The 25,000-nt window shown below is 47.7% G+C and overlaps 1 protein-coding gene across 1 annotated transcript in view; it reads left to right on the top strand.

Annotated features, from left to right (window-relative positions):
* Nucleotides 1-25,000, top strand: part of LOC127913922 (ephrin-B1-like) — a 167,872-nt gene that overhangs the window by 140,885 nt on the left and 1,987 nt on the right. Inside the window, exons 3-5 of the mRNA XM_052487802.1 lie at nt 253-345; nt 4,592-4,726; nt 24,036-25,000. The exon at nt 24,036-25,000 is cut by the window's right edge and continues 1,987 nt beyond it. Of these exons, the coding sequence (XP_052343762.1) occupies nt 253-345; nt 4,592-4,726; nt 24,036-24,442 (635 nt within the window). The 3' untranslated portion in view covers nt 24,443-25,000. The remainder of the gene's footprint in view (nt 1-252; nt 346-4,591; nt 4,727-24,035) is intronic.

The following is a 25,000-nucleotide window of genomic DNA, read 5'->3' as shown; positions in this document are numbered from 1 at the left end:
TTCTCAATAGCAAGGCTATGCTCACTGAGTCTGTACATAGTCAAAGCTTTCCTTAATTTTGGGTCAGTCACAGTGGTCAGGTATTCTGCCGCTGTGTACTCTCTGTGTAGGGCCAAATAGCATTCTAGTTTGCTCTGTTTTTTTGTTAATTCTTTCCAATGTGTTAAGTAATTATCTTTTTGTTTTCTCATGATTTGGTTGGGTCTAATTGTGCTGTTGTCACTCTCTCTCTTCTCTCTCTCTCTCTCTCAGCCACATCCAATGGTTCAGTCGAAGGCCTGGAGAACAGAGAGGGAGGAGTCTGTAAGACCAAGGCCATGAAAGTGGTTATGAAGGTCGGACAAGGTAAACAAACAAACGGCTTCATTGGTTGATTACTCTGACAACAAACAATACACACGTGTTTCTCCACGCGTTGCACTCTAAACTCTCCTACATGTGTTCACTCTAAACATTCCCCTCTCCTTAAGGTTTTATTTGCAGTACTGTAGACACTAACCGAGTTTAGGCCTGGCGCACACAGTTCTTCACATCTATGTAAAACCCCAGTGCCCTAACAGTGTGTATCCCAGTGCCCTAACAGTGTGTATCCCAGTGCCCTAACAGTGTGTATCCCAGTGCCCTAACAGTGTGTATCCCAGTGCCCTAACAGTGTGTATCCCAGTGCCCTAACAGTGTGTATCCCAGTGCCCTAACAGTGTGTATCCCAGTGCCCTAACAGTGTGTATCCCAGTGCCCTAACAGTATGTATCCCAGTGCCCTAACAGTGTGTATCCCAGTGCCCTAACAGTGTGTATCCCAGTGCCCTAACAGTGTGTATCCCAGTGCCCTAACAGTGTGTATCCCAGTGCCCTAACAGTGTGTATCCCAGTGCCCTAACAGTGTGTATCCCAGTGCCCTAACAGTGTGTATCCCAGTGCCCTAACAGTGTGTATCCCAGTGCCCTAACAGTGTGTATCCCAGTGCCCTAACAGTGTGTATCCCAGTGCCCTAACAGTGTGTATCCCAGTGCCCTAACAGTGTGTATCCCAGTGCCCTAACAGTGTGTATCCCAGTGCCCTAACAGTGTGTATCCCAGTGCCCTAACAGTGTGTATCCCAGTGCCCTAACAGTGTGTATCAGTGTGTAACCTTGAGGATAACTGTATTGGTGTACATGGTCACAGTGACTTCACTGAATCATTCTGACACAGCACAGGCCTTAGCATCTTAGCATGCAAATACCCTCATACATTATTCATATCGTGTGTGTGTGTCTGTGCATGTGTGTGTGCACGTGTGTGCTTGTGTGTGTGACCTCTGTGTGAGGCAGAAAGCAGTGCAGTAGAAGTACAGATTCTATCCTCCCTCCTGTTCAGAGGTCTATGACAGGATGTCGCTGTGAATATTTAAAACGGCACACACACACACACACACACACACACACACACACACACACACACACACACACACACACACACACACACACACACACACACACACACACACACACACACACACACACACACACACCCTCCTGCTGGTGGCCTTTCGTATCGTCTGTCTTGCGAAGGAAGGGAAATGTCAGCACATTCAGTGTAGAAGTGGGTCCCAAGATGAGAGAGAACACTCTACTGCACATGCTCAGTCTGCCAAACGCCACTTCAGATGCGATCAGCCCTGAGCGAATCAGATTGGCTGTAGCCTCTGTAGACTATAACACACTCTCATGTTCAAACAGTCTATTATGAATCAGCCAAAACCATAGCAAGGTAGCGCTCACTACTGCTGCAAAGCGTAATTATAAAGAGGATGGAGAAAAGGAAGTAGAGAGGAGGGGAGGAGGAGGAGGAGAGAAGGGGGAGGAGGTGGAGGAGGAGAGAAGGGGGAGGAGGAGAGAAGGGGAGGAGGAGGAAGTGGATAAGGGGAGGAGGAGAGAAGGGGGAGGAGGAGGGGGAGGAGGAGGAGGAGAGAAGGGGGAGGAGGAGGAGGAGGAGAGAAGGGGAGGAGGAGGAGGTGGATAAGGGGAGGAAGTGAATAAGAAGAGAAGGGGAGGAGGAAGAGGAGAGAAGGGGAGGAATTGAAGGAGGAGGAGAAAAGGGGAGGAGGTGGAGAAGGAGAGGATGTGGAGGAGGAGAGAAGTGGAGGAGGAGGAGGAGAGAAGGGGAGGAGTTGAAGGAGGAGGAGAAAAGGGGAGGAGGAGAGAAGGGGAGGAGGTGGTGAAGGGGAGGAGGTGGAGGAGGGGAGGATTAAAGAAGTGGAGGAGGAGAGAAGGGGAGGTGGAGGAGGGGAGGAGTAGAGAAGGGGAGGAGGAAAGAAGGGGAGGTGGAGATGGTGGAGGAAGGGAGAAGGGGAGGGAAAGGAGGAGGGGAGAAGGGTAGGAGGTGGAGAAAGGGGAGGAGGAGCGAAGTGGAGGGGAGGAGAAGGAGGTGGAGTAGGAGGTAAAGAATCAGATATAGACTAAGTAGACACCACCCACTATGTTGAGTAGTATGAATGCTCTCCCCTCTCTTCTTTTCCTCCCCCCTGGCTCTCGCTTAATTCAATTTCAATTTAAGGGCTTTATTTATCTCACTCTATCTCTCTCTGTCTATTCCTCTCTCTCAGCCAGACTACACACCCCTCTGTCTCTGTCTTTGACAAACCATAGAGGAAATCAAGTGATTGGCTGTTAGGTGCCTTCCCTTTAGTCAGCACGCCACACATACACACACGGTCCAGTTCTGCCTTAGGGGGAGATACAGTTAGACATGATCGTTTAGATAGATCTGATAGTCTCTCTGTCTGCCAACCCTGCCCTCCTAAATCAAATGCATTTATATAGCCCTTCTTACATCAGCTGTTATCTCAAAGTGCTGTACAGAAACCAAGTCTAAAACCCCAAACATCAAGCAATGCAGGTGTAGAAGCACAGTGGCTAGGAAAAACTCCCAAGAAAGGCCAAAACCTAGGAATAAACCTAGAGAGGAACCAGGATATGATGGGTGGCCAGTCCTCTTCTGGCTGTGCCGGGTGGAGATTATAACAGAACATGGCCAAGATGTTCATAGATGACCAGCATGGTCAAATAATAATAATAATCACAGTAGTTGTCCAGGGTGCAGCAAGTCAGCACCTCAGGAGTAAATGTCAGTTGGCTATCCATAGCCGATCATAGCCGTAAACACACACACACACACACACTGTCTGTCTACATACACATCCCTCATGAAACCATCAGTGGAAAGACTAATATTTACCTCTGAAAGATTTCAAAGATTTTGGAGCCAAGAGCATGACATGACCACAGTTAGAGAGATAACCAACTGTTCCCTCTACAACAGTTAGAGAGATAACCAACTGTTCCCTCTACAACAGTTAGAGAGATAACCAACTGTTCCCTCTACAACAGTTAGAGAGATAACCAACTGTTCCCTCTACAACAGTTAGAGAGATAACCAACTGTTCCCTCTACAATAGTTAGAGAGATAACCAACTGTTCCCTCTACAACAGTTAGAGAGATAACCAACTGTTCCCTCTACAACAGTTAGAGATATAACCAACTGTTCCCTCTACAACAGTTAGAGAGATAACCAACTGTTCCCTCTACAACAGTTAGAGATATAACCAACTGTTCCCTCTACAACAGTTAGAGATATAACCAACTGTTCCCTCTACAACAGTTAGAGATATAACCAACTGTTCCCTCTACAACAGTTAGAGATATAACCAACTGTTCCCTCTACAACAGTTAGAGATATAACTAACTGTTCCCTCTACAACAGTTAGAGATATAACCAACTGTTCCCTCTACAACAGTTAGAGAGATAACCAACTGTTCCCTCTACAACAGTTAGAGATATAACTAACTGTTCCCTCTACAACAGTTAGAGATATAACCAACTGTTCCCTCTACAACAGTTAGAGAGATAACCAACTGTTCCCTCTACAACAGTTAGAGAGATAACCAACTGTTCCCTCTACAACAGTTAGAGATATAACTAACTGTTCCCTCTACAACAGTTAGAGATATAACCAACTGTTCCCTCTACAACAGTTAGAGAGATAACCAACTGTTCCCTCTACAACAGTTAGAGAGATAACCAACTGTTCCCTCTACAACAGTTAGAGAGATAACCAACTGTTCCCTCTACAACAGTTAGAGAGATAACCAACTGTTCCCTCTACAACAGTTAGAGATAGAAACCAACTTTCTTTTCTACAAACACAATTTTCTTCAGAGCTGACATCTTCTCAAACATCTTCTCTCCCCTCTCCCCCCATCTCATCTTCTCTCCTCTCCAATCCAATCCTCTCCTCTCTTCTCCTCAGCAGTAACGTTAAAGCCATAAGTATAAATAAGACATATTATGGGCTTTTACAGATATGAATAATGAATTACAATAAAAAAGTAATATTTAACTGTCTTAACCTCATTCTGCCATGTCAGTGTGTTCGGTCCCGTACACTGCTGAGTGGGTGTCTGTGTACTGCTGAGTGGGTGTCTGTGTGTGCTGCTTGTGTGTATGTGTGTGTGCCCACTCTCTCTACCGTGTGTGTGTGTGTGTGTGTGTGTGTGTGTCTGTGTCTCACTATCATACAGAGATATTTAACATGGTGTCCTATGTTTCAGACCCCAAAACTGTTCTACCAGACCCTGTATTACCAGAGGAACCCGAGAGAGGGAAGGACAACGCTCTGGGAGGAGATTTCAGTCCTAGCCCTGAGGACAACCAGCTGCCTGAAGCAGGAGAGCCAGGCAACACTGGTGAGATAACAACCCTAACCCCTTTAGAACCTGACAGAACTCAAAGGAACCTAAAAAAAATAACCTTAAGAATGTAGAACCCATGGACATGGACAGGGAAAGAGAGAAGGGAGAGAGAGAAGAGAGAAGTGTGGACAGGGAGAGAGAGCGAGAGAGAAGTGTGGACAGGGAGAGAGACGAGAGAATGAGAGAGAAGTCTGGACAGGGAGAGAGAGAAGAGAGAGAGAGAAGTGTGGACAGGGAGAGAGAGAGAGAGAGAGAGAGAGAGAGAGAGAGAGAGAGAGAAAAAAGTGTGGACAGAGAGAGAGAGAGAGAGAGAGAGAGAAGTATGGACAGGGAGAGAGAGTGAGAGAGAAGTGTGAACAGGGAGAGAGACGAGAGAATGAGAGAGAAGTCTGGACAGGGAGGGAGAGAGAGAGGAGAGAAGTGTGGACAGGAGAGAGAGAGAGAGAGAGAGAGAGAGAGAGAGAGAGAGAGAGAGAGAGAGAGAGAGAGAGAGAGAGAGAGAGAGAGAGAGAGAGAGAGAGAGAGAGAGAGAGAGAGAGAGAGAGAGAGAGAGAGAGAGAGAGAGAGAGAGAGAGAGAGAGAGAGAGAAGTCTGGAGAGGAGAGAGAAGTCTGAGGGAGAGAGAGAGAGAGAAGTCTGGGCAGGGAGAGAGAGAGAGAGAAGTCTGGGCAGGGAGAGAGAGAAGAGAGAAGTGTGGACAGGGAGAGAGACGAGAGAATGAGAGAGAAGTCTGGACAGGGAGAGAGAAGAGAGAATGAGAGAGAAGTCTGGACAGGGAGAGAGAAGAGAGAAGTCTGGACAGGGAGAGAGAGAGAGAGAAGTCTGGACAGGGAGAGAGACGAGAGAATGAGAGAGAAGTCTGGACAGGGAGAGAGAAGAGAGAAGTGTGGACAGGGAGAGAGAAGAGAGAAGTGTGGACAGGGAGAGAGACGAGAGAATGAGAGAGAAGTCTGGACAGGGAGAGAGAGGAGAGAAGTCTGGACAGGGAGAGAGAGAGAAGTCTGGACAGGGAGAGAGAGAAGAGAGAAGTGTGGACAGGGAGAGAGAAGAGAGAAGGAGAGAGAAGTCTGGACAGGGAGAGAGAGGAGAGAGAGAGAAGTCTGGACAGGGAGAGAGAGAAGAGAGAAGTGTGGACAGGGAGAGAGAGAAGTGTGGACAGGGAGAGAGAGAAGTGTGGACAGGGAGAGAGAGAAGAGAGAAGTGTGGACAGGGAGAGAGAGGAGAGAGAGAGAAGTCTGAACAGGGAGAGAGAGAAGAGAGAAGTGTGGACAGGGAGAGAGAGGAGAGAGAGGAGAGAGAGAAGTGTGGACAGGGAGAGAGAGCGAGAGAATGAGAGAGAAGTCTGGACAGGGAGAGAGAGGAGAGAGAGAGAAGTCTGGACAGGGAGAGAGAGGAGAGAAGTGTGGACAGGGAGAGAGAGAAGAGAGAAGTGTGGACAGGGAGAGAGAGAAGAGAGAAGTTTGGACAGGGAGAGAGAAGAGAGAAGGAGAGAGAAGTCTGGACAGGGAGAGAGAGGAGAGAGAGAGAAGTCTGAACAGGGAGAGAGAGAAGAGAGAAGTGTGGAGAGAGAGGAGAGAGAGAGAAGTGTGGACAGGGAGAGAGAGCGAGAGAGAAGTGTGGACAGGGAGAGAGACGAGAGAATGAGAGAGAAGTCTGGACAGAGAGAGAGAGGAGAGAAGTGTGGACAGGGAGAGGGAGAGAGAGAGAGAGAAGGAGAGAGAAATCTGGACAGGGAGAGAGAGAATGAGAGAGAAGTCTGGACAGGGAGAGAGAGAGGAGAGAAGTGTGGACAGGGAGAGAGAGAGAGAGAAGTCTGGGCAGGGAGAGAGAGTGAGAGAGAGAGAGAGAAGTCTGGGCAGGGAGAGAGAGAAGAGAGAAGTGTGGACAGGGAGAGAGACGAGAGAATGAGAGAGAAGTCTGGACAGGGAGAGAGAAGAGAGAAGTGTGGATAGGGAGAGAGAAGAGAGAAGTGTGGACAGGGAGAGAGACGAGAGAATGAGAGAGAAGTCTGGACAGGGAGAGAGAGGAGAGAAGTCTGGACAGGGAGAGAGAGAAGAGAGAAGTGTGGACAGGGAGAGAGAAGAGAGAAGTCTGGACAGGGAGAGAGAAGAGAGAATGAGAGAGAAGTCTGGACAGCGAGAGAGAGGAAAGAGAGAGAAGTCTGGACAGGGAGAGAGAGAAGAGAGAAGTGTGGACAGGGAGAGAGAGAAGAGAGAAGTTTGGACAGGGAGAGAGAAGAGAGAAGGAGAGAGAAGTCTGGACAGGGAGAGAGAGGAGAGAGAGAGAAGTCTGAACAGGGAGAGAGAGAAGAGAGAAGTGTGGACAGGGAGAGAGAGAGGAGAGAAGAGAGAAGTGTGGACAGGGAGAGACAGCGAGAGAGAAGTGTGGACAGGGAGAGAGACGAGAGAATGAGAGAGAAGTGTGGACAGGGAGAGAGACGAGAGAATGAGAGAGAAGTCTGGACAGGGAGAGAGAGGAGAGAAGTGTGGACAGGGAGAGAGAAGGAGAGAGAAATCTGTACAGTTAGAAAGAGAGAGAGAAGTCTGGACAGTTAGAGAGAGAGACGAGAGAAGGAGAGAGAAATCTGTACAGTTAGAGAGAGAGATAGAAGTCTGGACAGTTCGAGAGAGAGACGAGAGAGACGAGAGAGAAGTCTGGACAGTTAGAGAGAGAGGCGAGAGAAGGAGAGAGAAGTCTGGACAGTTAGAGAGAGAGGCGAGAGGAGAGAGAAGTCTGGACAGTTAGAGAGAGAGAGAAGTCTGGACAGCTAGAGAGAGAGACAAGAGAGAGAGAGAAGGAGAGAGAAGTGTGGACAGTTAGAGAGAGAGAGAAGGAGAGAGAAGTGTGGACAGTTAGAGAGAGAAGGAGAGAGAAGCCTGGACAGTTAGAGAGAGAAGTCTGGACAGGGAGAGAGAGACGAGAGAAGGAGAGAGAAGTGTGGACAGTGAGAGAGAGAGAGAGAGAGAGAGAGAGAGAGAGAGAGAGAGAGAGAGAGAAGGAGAGAGAAGTCTGGACAGTTAGAGAGAGAGAGAAGTCTGGACAGGGAGAGAGAGATTAGAGAGAGAGAGAGAAGGAGAGAGAAGTCTGGACAGTTAGAGAGAGAGAGAGAGAAGTCTGGACAGTTGGAGAGAGTGTGCCAGTGTGCCATCACAGCAGCAAGATTTGTGACCTGTTGCCACGAGAAAAGGGCAACCAGTGAAGAACACACACCATTGTAAATACAACCCATATTTATGCTTATTTATTTTATCTTGTGTCCTTTACCATTTGTACATTGTTAAAACACTGTATATATATAATATGACATTTGTAATGTCTTTATTGTTTTGAAACTTCTCTATTTTTTATTTTTTATTTCACCTTTATTTAACCAGGTAGGCTAGTTGAGAACAAGTTCTCATTTGCAACTGCGACCTGGCCAAGATAAAGCCTAGCAGTGTGAACAGACAACACAGAGTTACACATGGAGTAAACAATTAACAAGTCAATAACACAGTAGAAAAAAAGGGGAGTCTATATACAATGTGTGCAAAAGGCATGAGGAGGTAGGCGAATAATTACAATATTGCAGATTAACACTGGAGTGATAAATGATCAGATGATCATGTACAGGTAGAGATATTGGTGTGCAAAAGAGCAGAAAAGTAAATAAATAAAAACTGTGGGGATGAGGTAGGTGAAAATGGGTGGGCTATTTACCAATAGATTATGTACAGCTGCAGCGATCGGTTAGCTGCTCAGATAGCTGATGTTTGAAGTTGGTGAGGGAGATAAAAGTCTCCAACTTCAGCGATTTTTGCAATTGGTTCCAGTCACAGGCAGCAGAGTACTGGAACGAAAGGCGGCCGAATGAGGTGTTGGCTTTAGGGATGATCAGTGAGATACACCTGCTGGAGCGCGTGCTACGGATGGGTGTTGCCATCGTGACCAGTGAACTGAGATAAGGCGGAGCTTTACCTAGCATGGACTTGTAGATGACCTGGAGCCAGTGGGTCTGGCGACGAATATGTAGCGAGGGCCAGCCGACTAGAGCATACAAGTCGCAGTGGTGGGTAGTATAAGGTGCTTTAGTGACAAAACGGATGGCACTGTGATAAACTGCATCCAGTTTGCTGAGTAGAGTGTTGGAAGCAATTTTGTAGATGACATCGCCGAAGTCGAGGATCGGTAGGATAGTCAGTTTTACTAGGGTAAGCTTGGCAGCGTGAGTGAAGGAGGCTTTGTTGCGGAATAGAAAGCCGACTCTAGATTTGATTTTCGATTGGAGATGTTTGATATGGGTCTGGAAGGAGAGTTTGCAGTCTAGCCAGACACCTAGGTACTTATAGGTGTCCACATATTCAAGGTCGGAACCATCCAGTGTGGTGATGCTAGTCGGGCATGCGGGTGCAGGCAGCGATCGGTTGAAAACCATGCATTTGGTTTTTACTAGCGTTTAAGAGCAGTTGGAGGCCACGGAAGGAGTGTTGTATGGCATTGAAGCTCGTTTGGAGGTTAGATAGCACAGTGTCCAATGACGGGCCGAAAGTATATAGAATGGTGTCGTCTGCGTAGAGGTGGATCAGGGAATCGCCCGCAGCAAGAGCAACATCATTGATATATACAGAGAAAAGAGTCGGCCCGAGAATTGAACCCTGTGGCACACCCAAAGAGACTGCCAGAGGACCGGACAGCATGCCCTCTGATTTGACACACTGAACTCTGCAAAGTAATTGGTGAACCAGGCAAGGCAGTCATCCGAAAAACTGAGGCTACTGAGTCTGCCGATAAGAATATGGTGATTGACAGAGTCGAAAGCCTTGGCAAGGTCGATGAAGATGGCTGCACAGTACTGTCTTTTATCGATGGCGGTTATGATGTCGTTTAGTACCTTGAGTGTGGCTGAGGTGCACCCGTGACCGGCTCGGAAACCAGATAGCATAGCGGAGAAGGTACGGTGGGATTCGAGATGGTCAGTGACCTGTTTGTTGACTTGGCTTTCGAAGACCTTAGATAGGCAGGGCAGAATGGATATATGTCTGAAACAGTTTGGGTCCAGGGTGTCTCCCCCTTTGAAGAGGGGGATGACTTCGGCAGCTTTCCAATCCTTGGGGATCTCAGACGATATGAAAGAGAGGTTGAACAGGCTGGTAATAGGGGTTGTGACAATGGCGGCGGATAGTTTCAGAAATAGAGGGTCCAGATTGTCAAGCCCAGTTGATTTATACGGGTCCAGGTTTTGCAGCTCTTTCAGAACATCTGCTATCTGGATTTGGGTAAAGGAGAACCTGGAGAGGCTTGGGCGAGGAGCTGCGGGGGGGCGGAGCTGTTGGCCGAGGTAGGAGTAGCCAGGCGGAAGGCATGGCCAGCCGTTGAGAAATGCTTGTTGAAGTTTTCGATAATCATGGATTTGTCGGTGGTGACCGTGTTCCCTAGCCTCAGTGCAGTGGGCAGCTGGGAGGAGGTGCTCTTGTTCTCCATGGACTTCACAGTGTCCCAGAACTTTTTGGAGTTGGAGCTACAGGATGCAAACTTCTGCCTGAAGAAGCTGGCCTTAGCTTTCCTGACTGACTGCGTGTATTGGTTCCTGACTTCCCTGAACAGTTGCATATCGCGGGGACTGTTCGATGCTATTGCAGTCCGCCACAGGATGTTTTTGTGCTGGTCGAGGGCAGTCAGGTCTGGAGTTCTTAGTTCTGCATTTTTTGAACGGAGCATGCTTATCTAAAATGGTGAGGAAGTTACTCTTAAAGAATGACCAGGCATCCTCAACTGACGGGATGAGGTCAATGTCCTTCCAGGATACCCGGGCCAGGTCGATTAGAAAGGCCTGCTCACAGAAGTGTTTTAGGGAGCGTTTGACAGTGATGAGGGGTGGTCGTTTGACTGCGGCACTGTAGCGGATACAGGCAATGAGGCAGTGGTCGCTGAGATCCTGGTTGAAGACAGCGGAGGTGTATTTGGAGGGCCAGTTGGTCAGGATGACGTCTATGAGGGTGCCCTTGCTTACAGAGTTAGGGTTGTACCTGGTGGGTTCCTTGATGATTTGTGTGAGATTGAGGGCATCTTGCTTAGATTGTAGGACTGCCGGGGTGTTAAGCATATCCCAGTTTAGGTCACCTAACAGAACAAACTCTGAAGCTAGATGGGGGGCAATCAATTCACAAATGGTGTCCAGGGCACAGCTGGGAGCTGAGGGGGGTCGGTAGCAGGCGGCAACAGTTGGAGACTTATTTCTGGAGAGAGTAATTTTCAGAATTATTAGTTCGAACTGTTTGGGTATGGACCTGGAAAGTATGACATTACTTTGCAGGCTATCTCTGCAGTAGACTGCAACTCCTCCCCCTTTGGCAGTTCTATCTTGACGGAAGATGTTATATTTGGGTATGGAAATCTCTGAATTTTTGGTGGCCTTCCTGAGCCAGGATTCAGACACGGCAAGGACATCAGGGTTAGCAGAGTGTGCTAAAGCAGTGAGTAAAACAAACTTAGGGAGGAGGCTTCTGATGTTGACATGCATGAAACCAAGGCTTTTTTGATCACAGAAGTCAACAAATGAGGGTGCCTGGGGACATGCAGGGCCTGGGTTTACCTCCACATCACCCGCGGAACAGAGAAGGAGTAGTATGAGGGTGCGGCTAAAGGCTATCAAAACTGGTCGCCTAGAGCGTTGGGGACAGAGAATAAGAGGAGCAGGTTTCTGGGCATGGTAGAATATATTCAGGGCATAATGCGCAGACAGGGGTATGGTGGGGTGCGGGTACGGCGGAGGTAAGCCCAGGCACTGGGTGATGATGAGAGAGGTTTTATCTCTGTACATGCTGGTTGTAATGGGTGAGGTCACCGCATATGTGGGAGGTGGGACAAAGGAGGTATCAGAGGTATGAGGAGTGGGACTAGGGGCTCCATTGTGAACTAAAACAATGATAACTAACCTGAGCAACACAGTATACAAGGCATATTGACATTTGAGAGAGACATACAGCGAGGCATACAGTAATCACAGGTGTTGAATTGGGAAAGCTAGCTAAAACAGTGGGTGAGACAACAGCTAATCAACTAGCACAACAACAGCAGGTAAAATGGCATTGACTAGACAACGGGGCCGACAGATAAAACAAACAAGCAGAATGGAGTACCGTGATTAATGGACAGTCCAGCGTGCATCAGCTATGTAGCCAAGTGATCAGAGTCCAGGGGCAGCGGTGGATGGGGCAGGGGGGCTGGACTGGCGAGTGTTATCCAGGTTAAAAAACTAACAATGACTAAATCGCTTGTAGCTAGTTAGCTGGTTAGCTTCTGGAGGTTCTTGAGTGTGCTCTAAAAATAAAAAATAAAATAAAAAAATAGCGATTCCGTATCACATTGGGTGAGGCAGGTTTCCGGAAGGTATAAACATTTTTTTTTTTTTTAATCGGGAAGAGATAGAAAGTACATATGGGCCACTGCGTGTTTGGGACGCGGCGATGCAGACGGTTAGCAGGCCTGTGCTAACAAGCAAACAGATTAGCAGGCCAGGGTAAACAAGGTAGTAGTTAGCGGACCTGGGCTAAACAAGCTAGCAGTTAGCATGCCGAATTAGCAAGCAAGGAGATAGCGAGGGCTAGAGAGTTACCCTTTGGGGGACGTCGCGATGGGGTGAGTCTGTTTATTCCTCTTCATGCGGTGACATCGATAGACCGGTCGTGGTTCCGGGTATTGTAGCCCAGGAGTATGCTACGGTGGCAGCACAGGAGCTCTGGCCGGGCTAGCTTCAAGCTACGTGGGTGGAAACGCTAGCCAGGAGTAATCAACCAGGGTTGAGGTTTAGCTCGATAGCTAGTTGTGAAGATCCAGCTGAAAAATGTTCCGTTTGCGGTGGGAATCCGGGGATAAAAAAATAAATAGGTCTGTTATGCTCTGGTTAGCGTCGCGTTGTTCGAACTGGCGAGAGCTTTCCGAGCTAAAGGTTAGCTGATGACCGGTTAGCTGAAGACCGCTAGCATAGCTGGTGGTTAGCTGGCTAGCTTCAGTTGTGGGGTTCCGGTTCCGAAGTAAATATAAATACTTTAGGAAAAGTAGCTACATTGGGTGAGGCGGGTTGCAGGAGAGTATTTGGAAGCTTAGGTTTAGCAAAATGTTTTTAAAGATATGCGAAGAAAAATAAAATATCTAAAACGAAAAAGAGATGATATATACAGAGAGACGATACGACAGGACGACTTACTGCTACGCCATCTTGGTATGTGTAATGTTTACTGTTAATTTTGATTGTTTATTTCACTTTATATATTATCTACCTCACTTGCTTTGGCAATGTTAACACATGTTTCCCATGCCAATAAAGCCCTTGAATTGAATTGAATTGAGAGAGAGAAGTCTGGACAGGGAGAGAGAGGAGAGGAGAGGAGAGGAGAGGAGAGGAGAGGGGAGAGAGAGAGAGAGAGAGAGAGAGAGAGAGAGAGAGAGAGAGAGAGAGAGAGAGAGAGAGAGAGAGAGAGAGAGAGAGAGAGAGAGAGAGAGAGAGAGAGAGAGAGAGAGAGAGAGAGAGAGAGAGAGAGAGAGCAAAAATATAATTACTTGACACATTGGAAAGAATTAACAAAAAAACAGAGCATACAAGAATGTTATTTGGCCCTAAACAGAGAGTACACAGCGGCAGAATACCTGACCACTGTGACTGACCCAAAATTAAGGAAAGCTTTGACTATGTACAGACTCAGTGAGCATGGCCTTGCTATTGAGAAAGGCCGCTGTAGGCAGACCTGAATCTCAAGAGAAGACGGGCTATGTGAACACTGCCCACCAAAATGAGGTGGAAACTGAAATGCACTTCCTAACCTCCTGCCCAATGTATGACCATATTAGAGACACATATTTCCCTCAGATTACACAGATCCACAAAGAATTCGAAAACAAATCCAATTTTGATAAACTCCCATATCTCCTGGGTGAAATTCCACAGTGTGCCATCACAGCAGCAAGATTTGTGACCTGTTCAGAGACGTCTGGACAGTTAGAGAGAGGAGAGAGAGAGAGAGAGAGAAATCTGGACAGTTAGAGAGAGAGAGAGAAGTCTGGACAGTTAGAGAGGAGAGAGAGAGAGAAGTCTGGACAGTTAGAGAGAGAGAGAAGTCTGGACAGTTAGAGAGGAGAGAGAGAGAATTCTGGACAGTTAGAGAGAGAGAGACGTCTGGACAGTTAGAGAGAGAGAGAAGTCTGGACAGTTAGAGAGGAGAGAGAGAGAATTCTGGACAGTTAGAGAGAGAGAGACGTCTGGACAGTTAGAGAGAGGAGAGAGAGAGAGAGAGAGAGAGAGAGAGAGAGAGAGAAGTGCGGACAGTGAGAGAGTAACTGAGAGAGATTTCTGGCAGTAGCTGCTGATATTGACATGCTGACTGCAGGAATGTCCACCAGAGCTGTTGCCAGATCATTTAATGTTAATTCTTCCACCATAAGTCGCCTCCAACTTTTTTAGAGAATTTGGCAGTAGGTCCAACCAGCCTCACAACCACATCGTCGTGTTGGTAAGCGTTTTGCTGTTGTCAACGTTTTGAACAGAGTGCCCCGTGGTGGCGGTGGGGTTATGGTATGGGCAAACATAAGCTACGGACAACGAACACAATTGCCTCTTATCGATTGCAATTTGAGTGCACAGAAATGGCGAGATCCTGAGGCCCATCGTGAGAACCATTTATTTTCTCTGTTACCAACAGATGCATGTACAGTGTATTCAGAAAGTATTCAGACCCCTTCACTTTTTCCACATTTTGTTACGTTATAGCCTTATTCTAAGATGTATTAAATTGTTTTTGGTTTTGATGGAGGCCACTGTGTTCTTGCGGATCTTCAATGCTGCAGACATTTTTTGGTACCCTTCCCCAGATCTGTGCCTTGACACAATTCTGTCTCAGAGCGCTACGGACAATTCCTTTGACCTCATGGCTTGGTTTTTGCTCTGACATGCACTGTCAACTGTGGGACTTTATATAGACAGGTGTGTGTCTTTCCAAATCATGTCCAATCAAATGAATTTAAGACAGGTGGCCTCCAATCAAGTTGTAGAAACATCTCAAGAATTATCAATGGAAACAGGATACACTTGAGCTCAATTTCAAGTCTCATAGCAAAGGGTCAGAATGCATACAGTGACAAGAAACAGTATGTGAACCCTTTGGAATTACCTGGATTTTGATCTGATCTTCATCTAAGTCACAACAATAGATAAACACAGTCTGCTTAAACTAATAACACAAACAATTATACGTTTTCATGTCTTCATTGAACACACTGTGTAAACATTAATAGTGCTGGGTGGGAATTTTATGTGAACCCCTGGATTTAATAACTAGTTGACCCTCCTTTGGCAGCAATAACCTCAAACAAACATTTTCTGTAGTTGCGGAAGAATTTTGGACCATTCCTTTACAATACTGTTTCGGTTCAGCCATATTCTTGGGATGTCTGGTATGAACTGCTCTCCTGAGGTCATGCCACAGCATCTCAATCGGGTTGAGGTCAGGACTCTGACTGGGCCACTCCAGAAGGAGTATTTTCTTCTGTTGAAGCCATTCTGTTGTTGATTTACACCATTCTTGTTTGTGTTTTATTCATCGTAGACTCGTCAACAGAGATGTTAGCATGTTCCAGAGATTTCTGTAAGTCTTTAGCTGACACGCTAAGATTCTTCTTAACCTCATGGAGTATTCTGCACTGTGCTCTGGCAGTCATCTTTGCAAGATGGCCACTCCAGCAACAGTGCTGAACTTTCTCCATTAATAGACAAAGGCTTTTAGAGATACTTTTGTAACCCTTTCCAGCTTTATGCAAGTCAACAGTCCTTCATCTTGTGTCTTCTGAGATCTCTTTTGTTCGAGGTATGGTTCACATCAGGCAATGCTTCTTGTGAATAGCAAACTCAAATTTTGTGAGTGTTTGTTATAGGGCAGGGCAGCTCTAAACAGCATCTCCAATCTCGTCTCAATGATTGTACTCCAGGTTAGCAGACTCCTGACTCCAATGAGCTTTTGGAGGAGTCTGTTTTTATTTTGTGAATATGGGGTATTGTCTGTAGATTGATGAGGATAAAATATTTTTTAAATCAATTTGAAAATAAGGCAACCAAATGTGGAGGATCTAAATACTTTCCTATTTATTCTCAGTGAAATCCACAAATTATAATGAATTGATTTAAATTGAGTTCCTCATATCAACTGTAACCCAGTCACTCTCTTTTCCATTAACCCTCCTTCCCTCCCCCTCCTCTAATCCCTCCTCCCATCACCACCTCACTCTCCCCCCCTCCCCATCCCCACTTCACCCCCTCTCCTCCCCATCCCCACCTCACCCCCTCTCCTCCCCATCCCCACCTCACCCCCTCTCCTCCCCATCCCCACCTCACCCCCTCTCCTCCCCATCACCACCTCATCCCCCTCTCCTCCCCATCCCCACCTCACCCCCTCTCCTCCCCATCACCACCTCATCCCCCTCTCCTCCCCATCACCACCTCATCCCCCTCTCCTCCCCATCACCACCTCACCCCCTCTCCTCCCTCTCCTCCCCATCCCCACTTTCACCCCCTCTCCTCCCCATCCCCCTCACCCCCTTCCTCCCCATCCCCCTCACCCCCTCTCCTCCCCATCCCCACCTCATGCCCCTCTCCTCCCCATCACCACCTCATCCCCCTCTCCTCCCCATTACCACCTCATCGCCCTTTCCTCCCCATCACCACCTCATCCCCCTCTCCTCCCCATCACCACCTCATCCCCCTCTCCTCCCCATTACCACCTCATCCCCCTCTCCTCCCCATTACCACCTCATCCCCCTCTCCTCCCACTACACAAAGGGATCAGATCAAATCAAATCAAAATTGTATTTGTCACATACACATGGTTAGCAGATGTTAGTGCGAGTGTAGCGAAATGCTTGTGCTTCTACTTCCGACAATGCAGTAATAACCAACACGTAATCTAGCTAACAATTCCAAAACTACTACCTTACAAGTGTAAGGGGATAAAGAATATGTACATAAAGATATATGAATGAGTGATGGTACAGAGCGGCATAGGCAAGATACAGTAGATGGTATTGAGTGCAGTATATACATATGAGATGAGTATGTAAACAAAGTGGCATAGTTAAAGTGGCTAGTGATACATGTATTACATAAGGATGCAGTAGATGATATAGAGTACAGTATATACGTATGCATATGAGATGAATAATGTAGGGTATGTAAACATTATATTAGGTAGCATTGTTTAAAGTGGCTAGTGATATATTTTACATCATTTCCCTCCAATTCCCATTATTAAAGTGGCTGGAGTTGAGTCAGTGTGTTGGCAGCAGCCACTCAATGTTAGTGGTGGCTGTTTAACAGTCTGATGGCCTTGAGATAGAAGCTGTTTTTCAGTCTCTCGGTCCCAGCTTTGATGCACCTGTACTGACCTCGCCTTCTGGATGATAGCGTGGTGAACAGGCAGTGGCTCGGGTGGTTGCTGTCCTTGATGATCTTTATGGCCTTCCTGTAACATCGGGTGGTGTAGGTGTCCTGGAGGCCAGGTAGTTTGCCCCCGGTGATGCGTTGTGCAGACCTCACTACCCTCTGGAGAGCCTTACGGTTGTGGGCGGAGCAGTTGCCGTACCAGGCGGTGATACAGCCCGACAGGATGCTCTCGATTGTGCATCTGTAGAAGTTTGTGAGTGCTTTTGGTGACAAGCCAAATTTCTTCAGCCTCCTGAGGTTGAAGAGGCGCTGCTGCGCCTTCTTCACGATGCTGTCTGTGTGGGTGGACCAATTCAGTTTGTCTGTGATGTGTACGCCGAGGAACTTAAATCTTACTACCCTCTCCACTACTGTTCCACCGATGTGGATAGGGGGATGTTCCCTCTGCTGTTTCCTGAAGTCCACAATCATCTCCTTAGTTTTGTTGACGTTGAGTGTGAGGTTATTTTCCTGACACCTCACTCCGAGGGCCCTCACCTCCTCCCTGTAGGCCGTCTCGTCGTTGTTGGTAATCAAGCCTACCACTGTTGTGTCGTCCGCAAACTTGATGATTGAGTTGGAGGCGTGCGTGGCCACGCAGTCATGGGTGAACAGGGAGTACAGGAGAGGGCTCAGAACGCACCCTTGTGGGGCCCCAGTGTTGAGGATCAGCGGGGTGGAGATGTTGTTGCCTACCCTCACCACCTGGGGGCGGCCCGTCAGGAAGTCCAGTACCCAGTTGCACACGGCGGGGTCGAGACCCAGGGTCTCGAGCTTGATGACGAGCTTGGAGGGCACTATGGAGTTAAATGCCGAGCTGTAGTCGATGAACAGCATTCTCACATAGGTATTCCTCTTGTCCAGATGGGTTAGGGCAGTGTGCAGTGTGGTTGAGATGGCATTGTCTGTGGACCTATTTGGGCGGTAAGCAAATTGGATGAACTCGCCTCACTTCGTGTCCTTAGGAAACTGCAGTATTTAGTTTTTTTAATGTATTATTTCTTACAAGTCTTATTACATACAGCAGGGAAGAACTATTGGATACAAGAGCAACGTCAACTTACCAACATTACGACCAGGAATACGACTTTCCCAAAGAGGATCCTTTGATCGGACCTCCACCCTGGACATTGGATCTAATCCCAGTAGTCGACCCAAAACAACGGTGCAGCAGAAGGGGCAGACGAAGCGGCCACCTGGCCAGGCTCCTTACAAGTGCACATCGAGCAAGGGTTGCAAGGGTTGCCTTCCAGAGAGACATCAGAGATTGTAACATTCTCTGTTTTACAGAAACGTGGCTCTCTCGGGATATGTTGTCGGAATCGGTCCAGCCACCGGGCTTCTCCATGCATGGCTCCGAGAGAGATAAACACCTCACTGGGAAGAGGAAGGGCGGGGGTGTATACTTCATGATTAATGACTCATTGTGTAATCATAACAACATACAGGAACTCAAGTCCTTCTGATCACCCTACCTAGAATTCCTTATAATCAAATACGGGCCATTTTACCTACCAAGAGAATTCTCGTCAGTTATAGTCACTTCTGTGTATATTCACCCTCAAGCGGACACGAAGACGGCCATCAAGGAACTTCGCTGGACTATATGCGAACTGGAAACCATACATCCTGAGGCTGCATTCGTTGTGGTTGGGGATTTTATAACAAAGCAAATTTGAGAACAAGGCTACCTAAATTCTAACAGCATATTGATTGCGCTACGCGCATAGGAAATACCCTCGTCCACTGCTTCTCTAACTTTCGCGATGCATACAAAGCCCTCCCCTGCCCTCCCTTTGGCAAATCCGCCCACGACGCCATCTTGCTCCTACCTTCTTATAGGAAGAAACTCAAATAGGATGTACTAGTGACGAGAACCATTCAACGCTGGTCCGACCAATCGGAAGCCACGCTTCAAGATTGTTTTGATCATGCGGACTGGAATATGTTCCGGTCAGCCTCAGAGAACAACATTGACCTATATGTTGACTCGGTGAGTGTGTTTATAAAGAAGTGCATTGGAGATATTGTACTCACTGTGACTATTAAAACCTACGCTAACCAGAAACAGTGGATGGATGGCGGCATTCGCGCAAAACTGAAAGCACGATACACCGCATTTAACCATTGAAAGAGGTCTGGGAATATGACTGAATATAGACAGTGTAGTTATTCCCTCCGCAAGGCAATCAAACAAGTGAAATGTCAGTACAGGGACAAGGTGGAGTCGCAATTCAACGGCTCAGACACAAGACGTATGTGGCAGGGTCTACAGGAAATCACAGACTACCAATAAAAAAACAGCGACTTCACGGACACCGATGTCACGCTTCTAGACAAACTAAAAACCTTCTTTGCCCACTTTGAGGATAATACAGTGCCACCGTCGCGGCCCGCTAACAAGGACTGCACCCCCCCACCCTCCTAATCGCTCCCTATCCCAGTCCGTTGTCCCCACAAGATCGCTACCATTGTTCCTGTACCCAAGAAGGCAACGATACCGCCCCGTAGCACTCACTTCTGTCATCATTAAGTGTTTTGAGAGACTAGTCAAGGATCATATCACCTGCACCTTACCTGACATCCTAGACCCACTTCAGTTTGCATACCGCCCCAATAGATCCACAGACGATGCAATCGCCACCACTGCACACTGCCCTATCCCATCTGGACAAAAGAATAACTGTGTAAGAATGCTGTTCATTGACTACAGCTCTCAGCATTCAACACCATAGTACCCTCCAAGCTCATCATTAAGCTTGAGGCCCTGGTTCCCCACCCCACCCTGTGCAATTGGGTCTTGGAATTTCTGACAGGCCGCCCACAAGTGGTGACGGTAGGAAAACACATCTCCACTTCACTGACCCTCAACACTGGGGCCCCACAAGGGTGCATGCTCAGCCCTCTCCTGTACTCCCTGTTCACCCACGACTGCGTGGCCATGCACGCCTCCAACTCAATCATCAAGATTGCAGACGACACAACAGTAGTGGGCTTGATTACCAACAACGACGAGACTGCCTAGAAGGAGAAAGTGAGGGCTCTGGGAGTGTGGTGTCAGGAAAATAACCCACGTTGAGGGGACAATAGTGGAGAAGGTGGACAGTTTTAAGTTCCTCGGCGTACACATCACAGACAAACAGACAGTATGGTGAAGAAGGCGCAACGGCGGCTCTTCAACCTCAGGAGGCTGAAGAAATTTGGCTTGTCACCTAAAACCCTGACAAACTTTTACAGATGCACAATCGAGAGCATCCTGTCAGGCTGTATTACAACCGTAGGGCTATCCAGAGGATGGTGCGGTCTGCACAATGCATCACCGGGGGCAAACTACCTAACCTCCATGACACCGACAGCACCCGATGTCACAGGAAGGCCAAAAAGAACATCAAGGACATCAACCACCCGAGCCACTGCGTGTTCACCCGCTTTATTCCAGAAGGAAAGGTTGGTACAGGTGCATCACAGCTGAGACAAGTGACTGAAAAACAGCTTCTATCTCAAGGCCATCAGACTGCTATACAGCCATCACTAACACAAAGAGGCTGCTGCCTACATTGAGACCCAATCTCTAGCCACTTTAATAAATGGATCACTAGTCACTTCATACAATGCCACTCTAAATAATGCCACTTTAATAATGTTTACATATCTTACATTACTCATATCACATTTACAGTTCAACCACTCCACAAATTTCTTGTTAACAAACTATAGTTTTGGCAAGTCGGTTAGGACATCTACTTTGGGCATGACACAAGTAATTTTTCCAACAATTGTTTACAGACAGATTATTTAACAGTGGGTCAGAAGTTTACATACACTAAGTTGACTGTGCCTTTTAACAGCTTGGAAAATTCCATCAAATGATGTCATGGCTTTAGAAGCTTCTGATAGGCTATTTGACGTCATTTGAGTGAATTGGAGGTGTACCTGTGGATGTATTTCAAGGCCTGCCTTCAAACTCAGTGTCTCTTTGCTTGACATCATGGGAAAATCAAAAGAAATCAGCCAAGACCTCAGAAAAAAGGTACCACGTTCATCTGTACACCATGGGACCACGCAGCCGTCATACCGCTCAGGAAGGAGACGCGTTCTGTCTCCTACAGATGAACGTACTTTGGTGCGAAAAGTGCAAATCAATCCCAGAACAACAGCAAAGGACCTTGTGAAGATGCTGGAGGAAACAGGTCCACAAGTATCTATATCCACAGTGAAATGAGTCCTATATCGACATAACCTGAAAGGCCTCTCAGCAAGGAAGAAGCCACTGCTCCAAAACTGTCATAAAAAAGCCAGACTATGGTTTGCAACTGCACATGGGGATAATGATTGTACTTTTTGAAGAAATGTCCTCTGGTCTGATAAAGGAGGGACTGGTGCACTTCACAAAATAGATGGCTTTATGAGGAAGGAAAATGATGTGGATATATTGAAGCTACATCTCAAGACATTAGTCAGGAATTAAAAGCTTGGTTGCAAATGGGTCTTTTCCAAATGGACAATGATCCCAAGCATACTTCCAAAGTTGTGACAAAATGACTTAAGGACAACAAAGTCATGGAATTGGATTGGCCATTGCAAAGCCCTGACCTCAATCCTATAGAAAATGTGTGGGCAGAACTGAAAAAGCATGTGCGAGCAAGGAGGCCTACAAACCTGACTCAGTTACACCAGCTCTGTCAGGAGGAATGGGCCAAAATTCACCCAGCTTATTGTGGGAAGCTTGTGGAAGGCTACCCGAAATGTTTGACCAAAGTTAAACACATTTTTGAACCACTGCGAATGTGATGAAATAAATAAAAGCTGAAATAAATCATTCTCTCTACTATTATTCTGACATTTCACATTCTTAAAATAAAGTGGTGATCCTAACTGACCTAAGACAGGGAATTGTTACTAGGATTAAATGTCAGGAATTGTGAAAAACGTAGTTTAAATGTATTTGGCTTAGGTGTATGTAAACTTCCGACTTCAACTGTATATACAGTATTTTATACCATCTATTGCACCTTGTCTATGCCGCTTGGCCATCGCTCATCCATATATTTATATGTATATATTGTTGTTTATTAGGTAGTTGTTGTGGAATTGTTAGATTACTTGTTAGATATTACTGCACTGTCAGAACCAGAAGTACAAGCATTTCGCTCCACTCGCAATAACATGTGCTAACCATGTGTATGTGACCAATAACATGTGCTAACCATGTGTATGTGACCAATAACATGTGCTAACCATGTGTATGTGACCAATAACATGTGCTAACCATGTGTATGTGACCAATAACATTTGATTTGATTGTATATCTCCCCTGGGCCTCTCTCTGGGCTTCTCACATGGCCTCTCACCTGGCCTCTCCCTGGGCCTCTCCCTGGGCCTCTCACCTGGCCTCTCCCTGGGCCTCTCCCTGGGCCTCTTCACCTGGCCTCTCACCTGGCCTCTCCCTGGGCCTCTCACCTGTTCTCTCCTTGGGCCTCTCACCTGGCCTCTCCCTGGGCCTCTCACCTGGCCTCTCCCTGGGTCTCTCCCCTGGCCTCTCACCTGGCCTCTCACCTGTTCTCTCCTTGGGTACCTGGCCTCTCACCTGGCCTCTCCCTGTGTCTCTCCCTGGGTCTCTCCCCTGGCCTCTCCCTGGTCCTCTCACCTGGCCTCTCCCCTGGCCGCTCCCCTGGCCTCTCACCTGGCCTCTCACCTGGCCTCTCACCTGGCCTCTCCCTGGGCCTCTCCCCTGGGCATCTCCCTGGGCCTCTCCCCTGGCCTCTCCCTGGGCCTCTCCCTGGGCCTCTCACCTGGCCTCTCCCTGGGCCTCTCCCTGGGCCTCTCCCTGGGCCTCTCCCTGGGCCTCTCACCTGGCCTCTCCCTGGGCCTCTCACCTGCCCTCTCCCTGGGCCTCTCCCTGGGCCTCTCCCCTGGCCGCTCCCCTGGCCTCTCCCCTGGCCTCTCACCTGGCCTCTCCCTGGGCCTCTCACCTGGCCTCTCCCTGGGCCTCTCACCTGTACAACTGTGGCCTAGATGTTTGAAACATCTTTCTGTAGTCTAGGCTATTGGCTTGTCTGTGTCAGTCCTATTCATCTTCATCGAGTGCTGTTGGGTGTTGACCACAGATTACATTTACAGGGTCATCTTGATTTTAAACTAATTCAATTAGATGACATCAATAGACCTTGTCAATCCCCCTAAACAAATGCGAAGAATTTGTCGTTGTTCTAGGCATTAATTTCGTTAAGCTTGGGTGGAAGGTAGCCTAGTGGTTAGAGCGTTGGGTCAGTAACCAAAAGGTTGGTGAATCAAATCCCCAAGCTGCCAAGGTCAAAATCTGTCGTTCTGCCCCTGAACAAGGCAGTTAACTCACTGTTCCGAGGCCGTCATTGTAAATTAGAATGAGTTCTTAACTGACTTGCCTGGTTAAATAAAGGTTACATCAAGGTTAGATAAAGGTTAAATAAACATACATTCCTGTAACTGAATGCACAATTGGTTGCATTCTACAAACTCACCTTTTTCTTTCTCATTCTCTCCCTCCCCATTTCTCATTCTCTCTCTCCCCCTCTCTCTCATTCTCCCTCCCCCTTTCTCATTCTCTCTCTCCCCTCTCTCTCATTCTCCCTCCCCCTTTCTCATTCTCTCTCTCCCCCTCTCTCTCATTCTCCCTCCCCCTTTTCTCATTCTCTCTCTCCCCCTCTCTCTCATTCTCCTTCCCCCCTTTCTCATTCTCTCTCTCCCCCTCTCTCTCATTCTCCTTCCCCCCTTTCTCATTCTCTCTCTCCCCCTCTCTCTCATTCTCCTTCCCCCCTTTCTCATTCTCTTTCTCCCCCTCTCTCTCATTCTCTCCCCTTCTCTCTTCCCCTCCCTCCTCCAGACTCTATAAACCAGGACAACAGGTCAGGAGGTTCCAGCAGCAGTGACAGCATCCTGGGGTCAAAGGTTGCTGTGTTTTCAGCCATCGGAGCTGGCTGCATCATCTTCCTCCTCCTCATCCTCTTTCTCGTCATCCTGCTCATCAAGATGAGGAAGAGAGTCCAGAAGCACTCTCACGCCCAGCCACACCCCTCCACCATGGCACTCAGCACGCTGTCCAATCAGAGCAAGCTGCCTGGCAGTGGGGGCACAGCCGGGACGGAACCCAGTGACATCATCATCCCGATGCGGACGGAGAATAACTACTGCCCTCACTACGAGAAGGTGAGCGGTGACTACGGACATCCTGTTTATATCGTACAGGAGATGCCTCCACAGAGCCCAGCAAACATCTACTACAAAGTCTGAGAGAGGAGGAGAGGAGAGAACATCTACTACAAAGTCTGAGAGAGGAGGAGAGGAGCGAGCATCTACTACAAAGTCTGAGAGAAGAGGAGAGGAGCGAGCATCTACTACAAAGTCTGAGAGAGGAGGAGAGGAGAGAACATCTACTACAAAGTCTGAGAGAGGAGGAGAGGAGAGAACATCTACTACAAAGTCTGAGAGAAGAGGAGAGGAGCGAGCATCTACTACAAAGTCTGAGAGAGGAGGAGAGGAGCGAGCATCTACTACAAAGTCTGAGAGAGGAGGAGAGGAGCGAGCATCTACTACAAAGTCTGAGAGAGGAGGAGAGGAGCGAGCATCTACTACAAAGTCTGAGAGAGGAGGAGAGGAGCGAGCATCTACTACAAAGTCTGAGAGCGGAGGAGAGGAGCGAGCATCTACTACAAAGTCTGAGAGAGGAGGAGAGGAGAGAGCATCTACTACAAAGTCTGAGAGAGGAGGAGAGGAGAGAGCATCTACTACAAAGTCTGAGAGAGGAGGAGAGGAGAGAGCATCTACTACAAAGTCTGAGAGAGGAGGAGA

The sequence above is a fragment of the Oncorhynchus keta genome, chromosome 30 (assembly GCF_023373465.1).
Source record: "Oncorhynchus keta strain PuntledgeMale-10-30-2019 chromosome 30, Oket_V2, whole genome shotgun sequence".
Classification (NCBI taxonomy): domain Eukaryota; kingdom Metazoa; phylum Chordata; class Actinopteri; order Salmoniformes; family Salmonidae; genus Oncorhynchus; species Oncorhynchus keta.
This window is presented reverse-complemented; position numbering and strand designations above follow the sequence as displayed.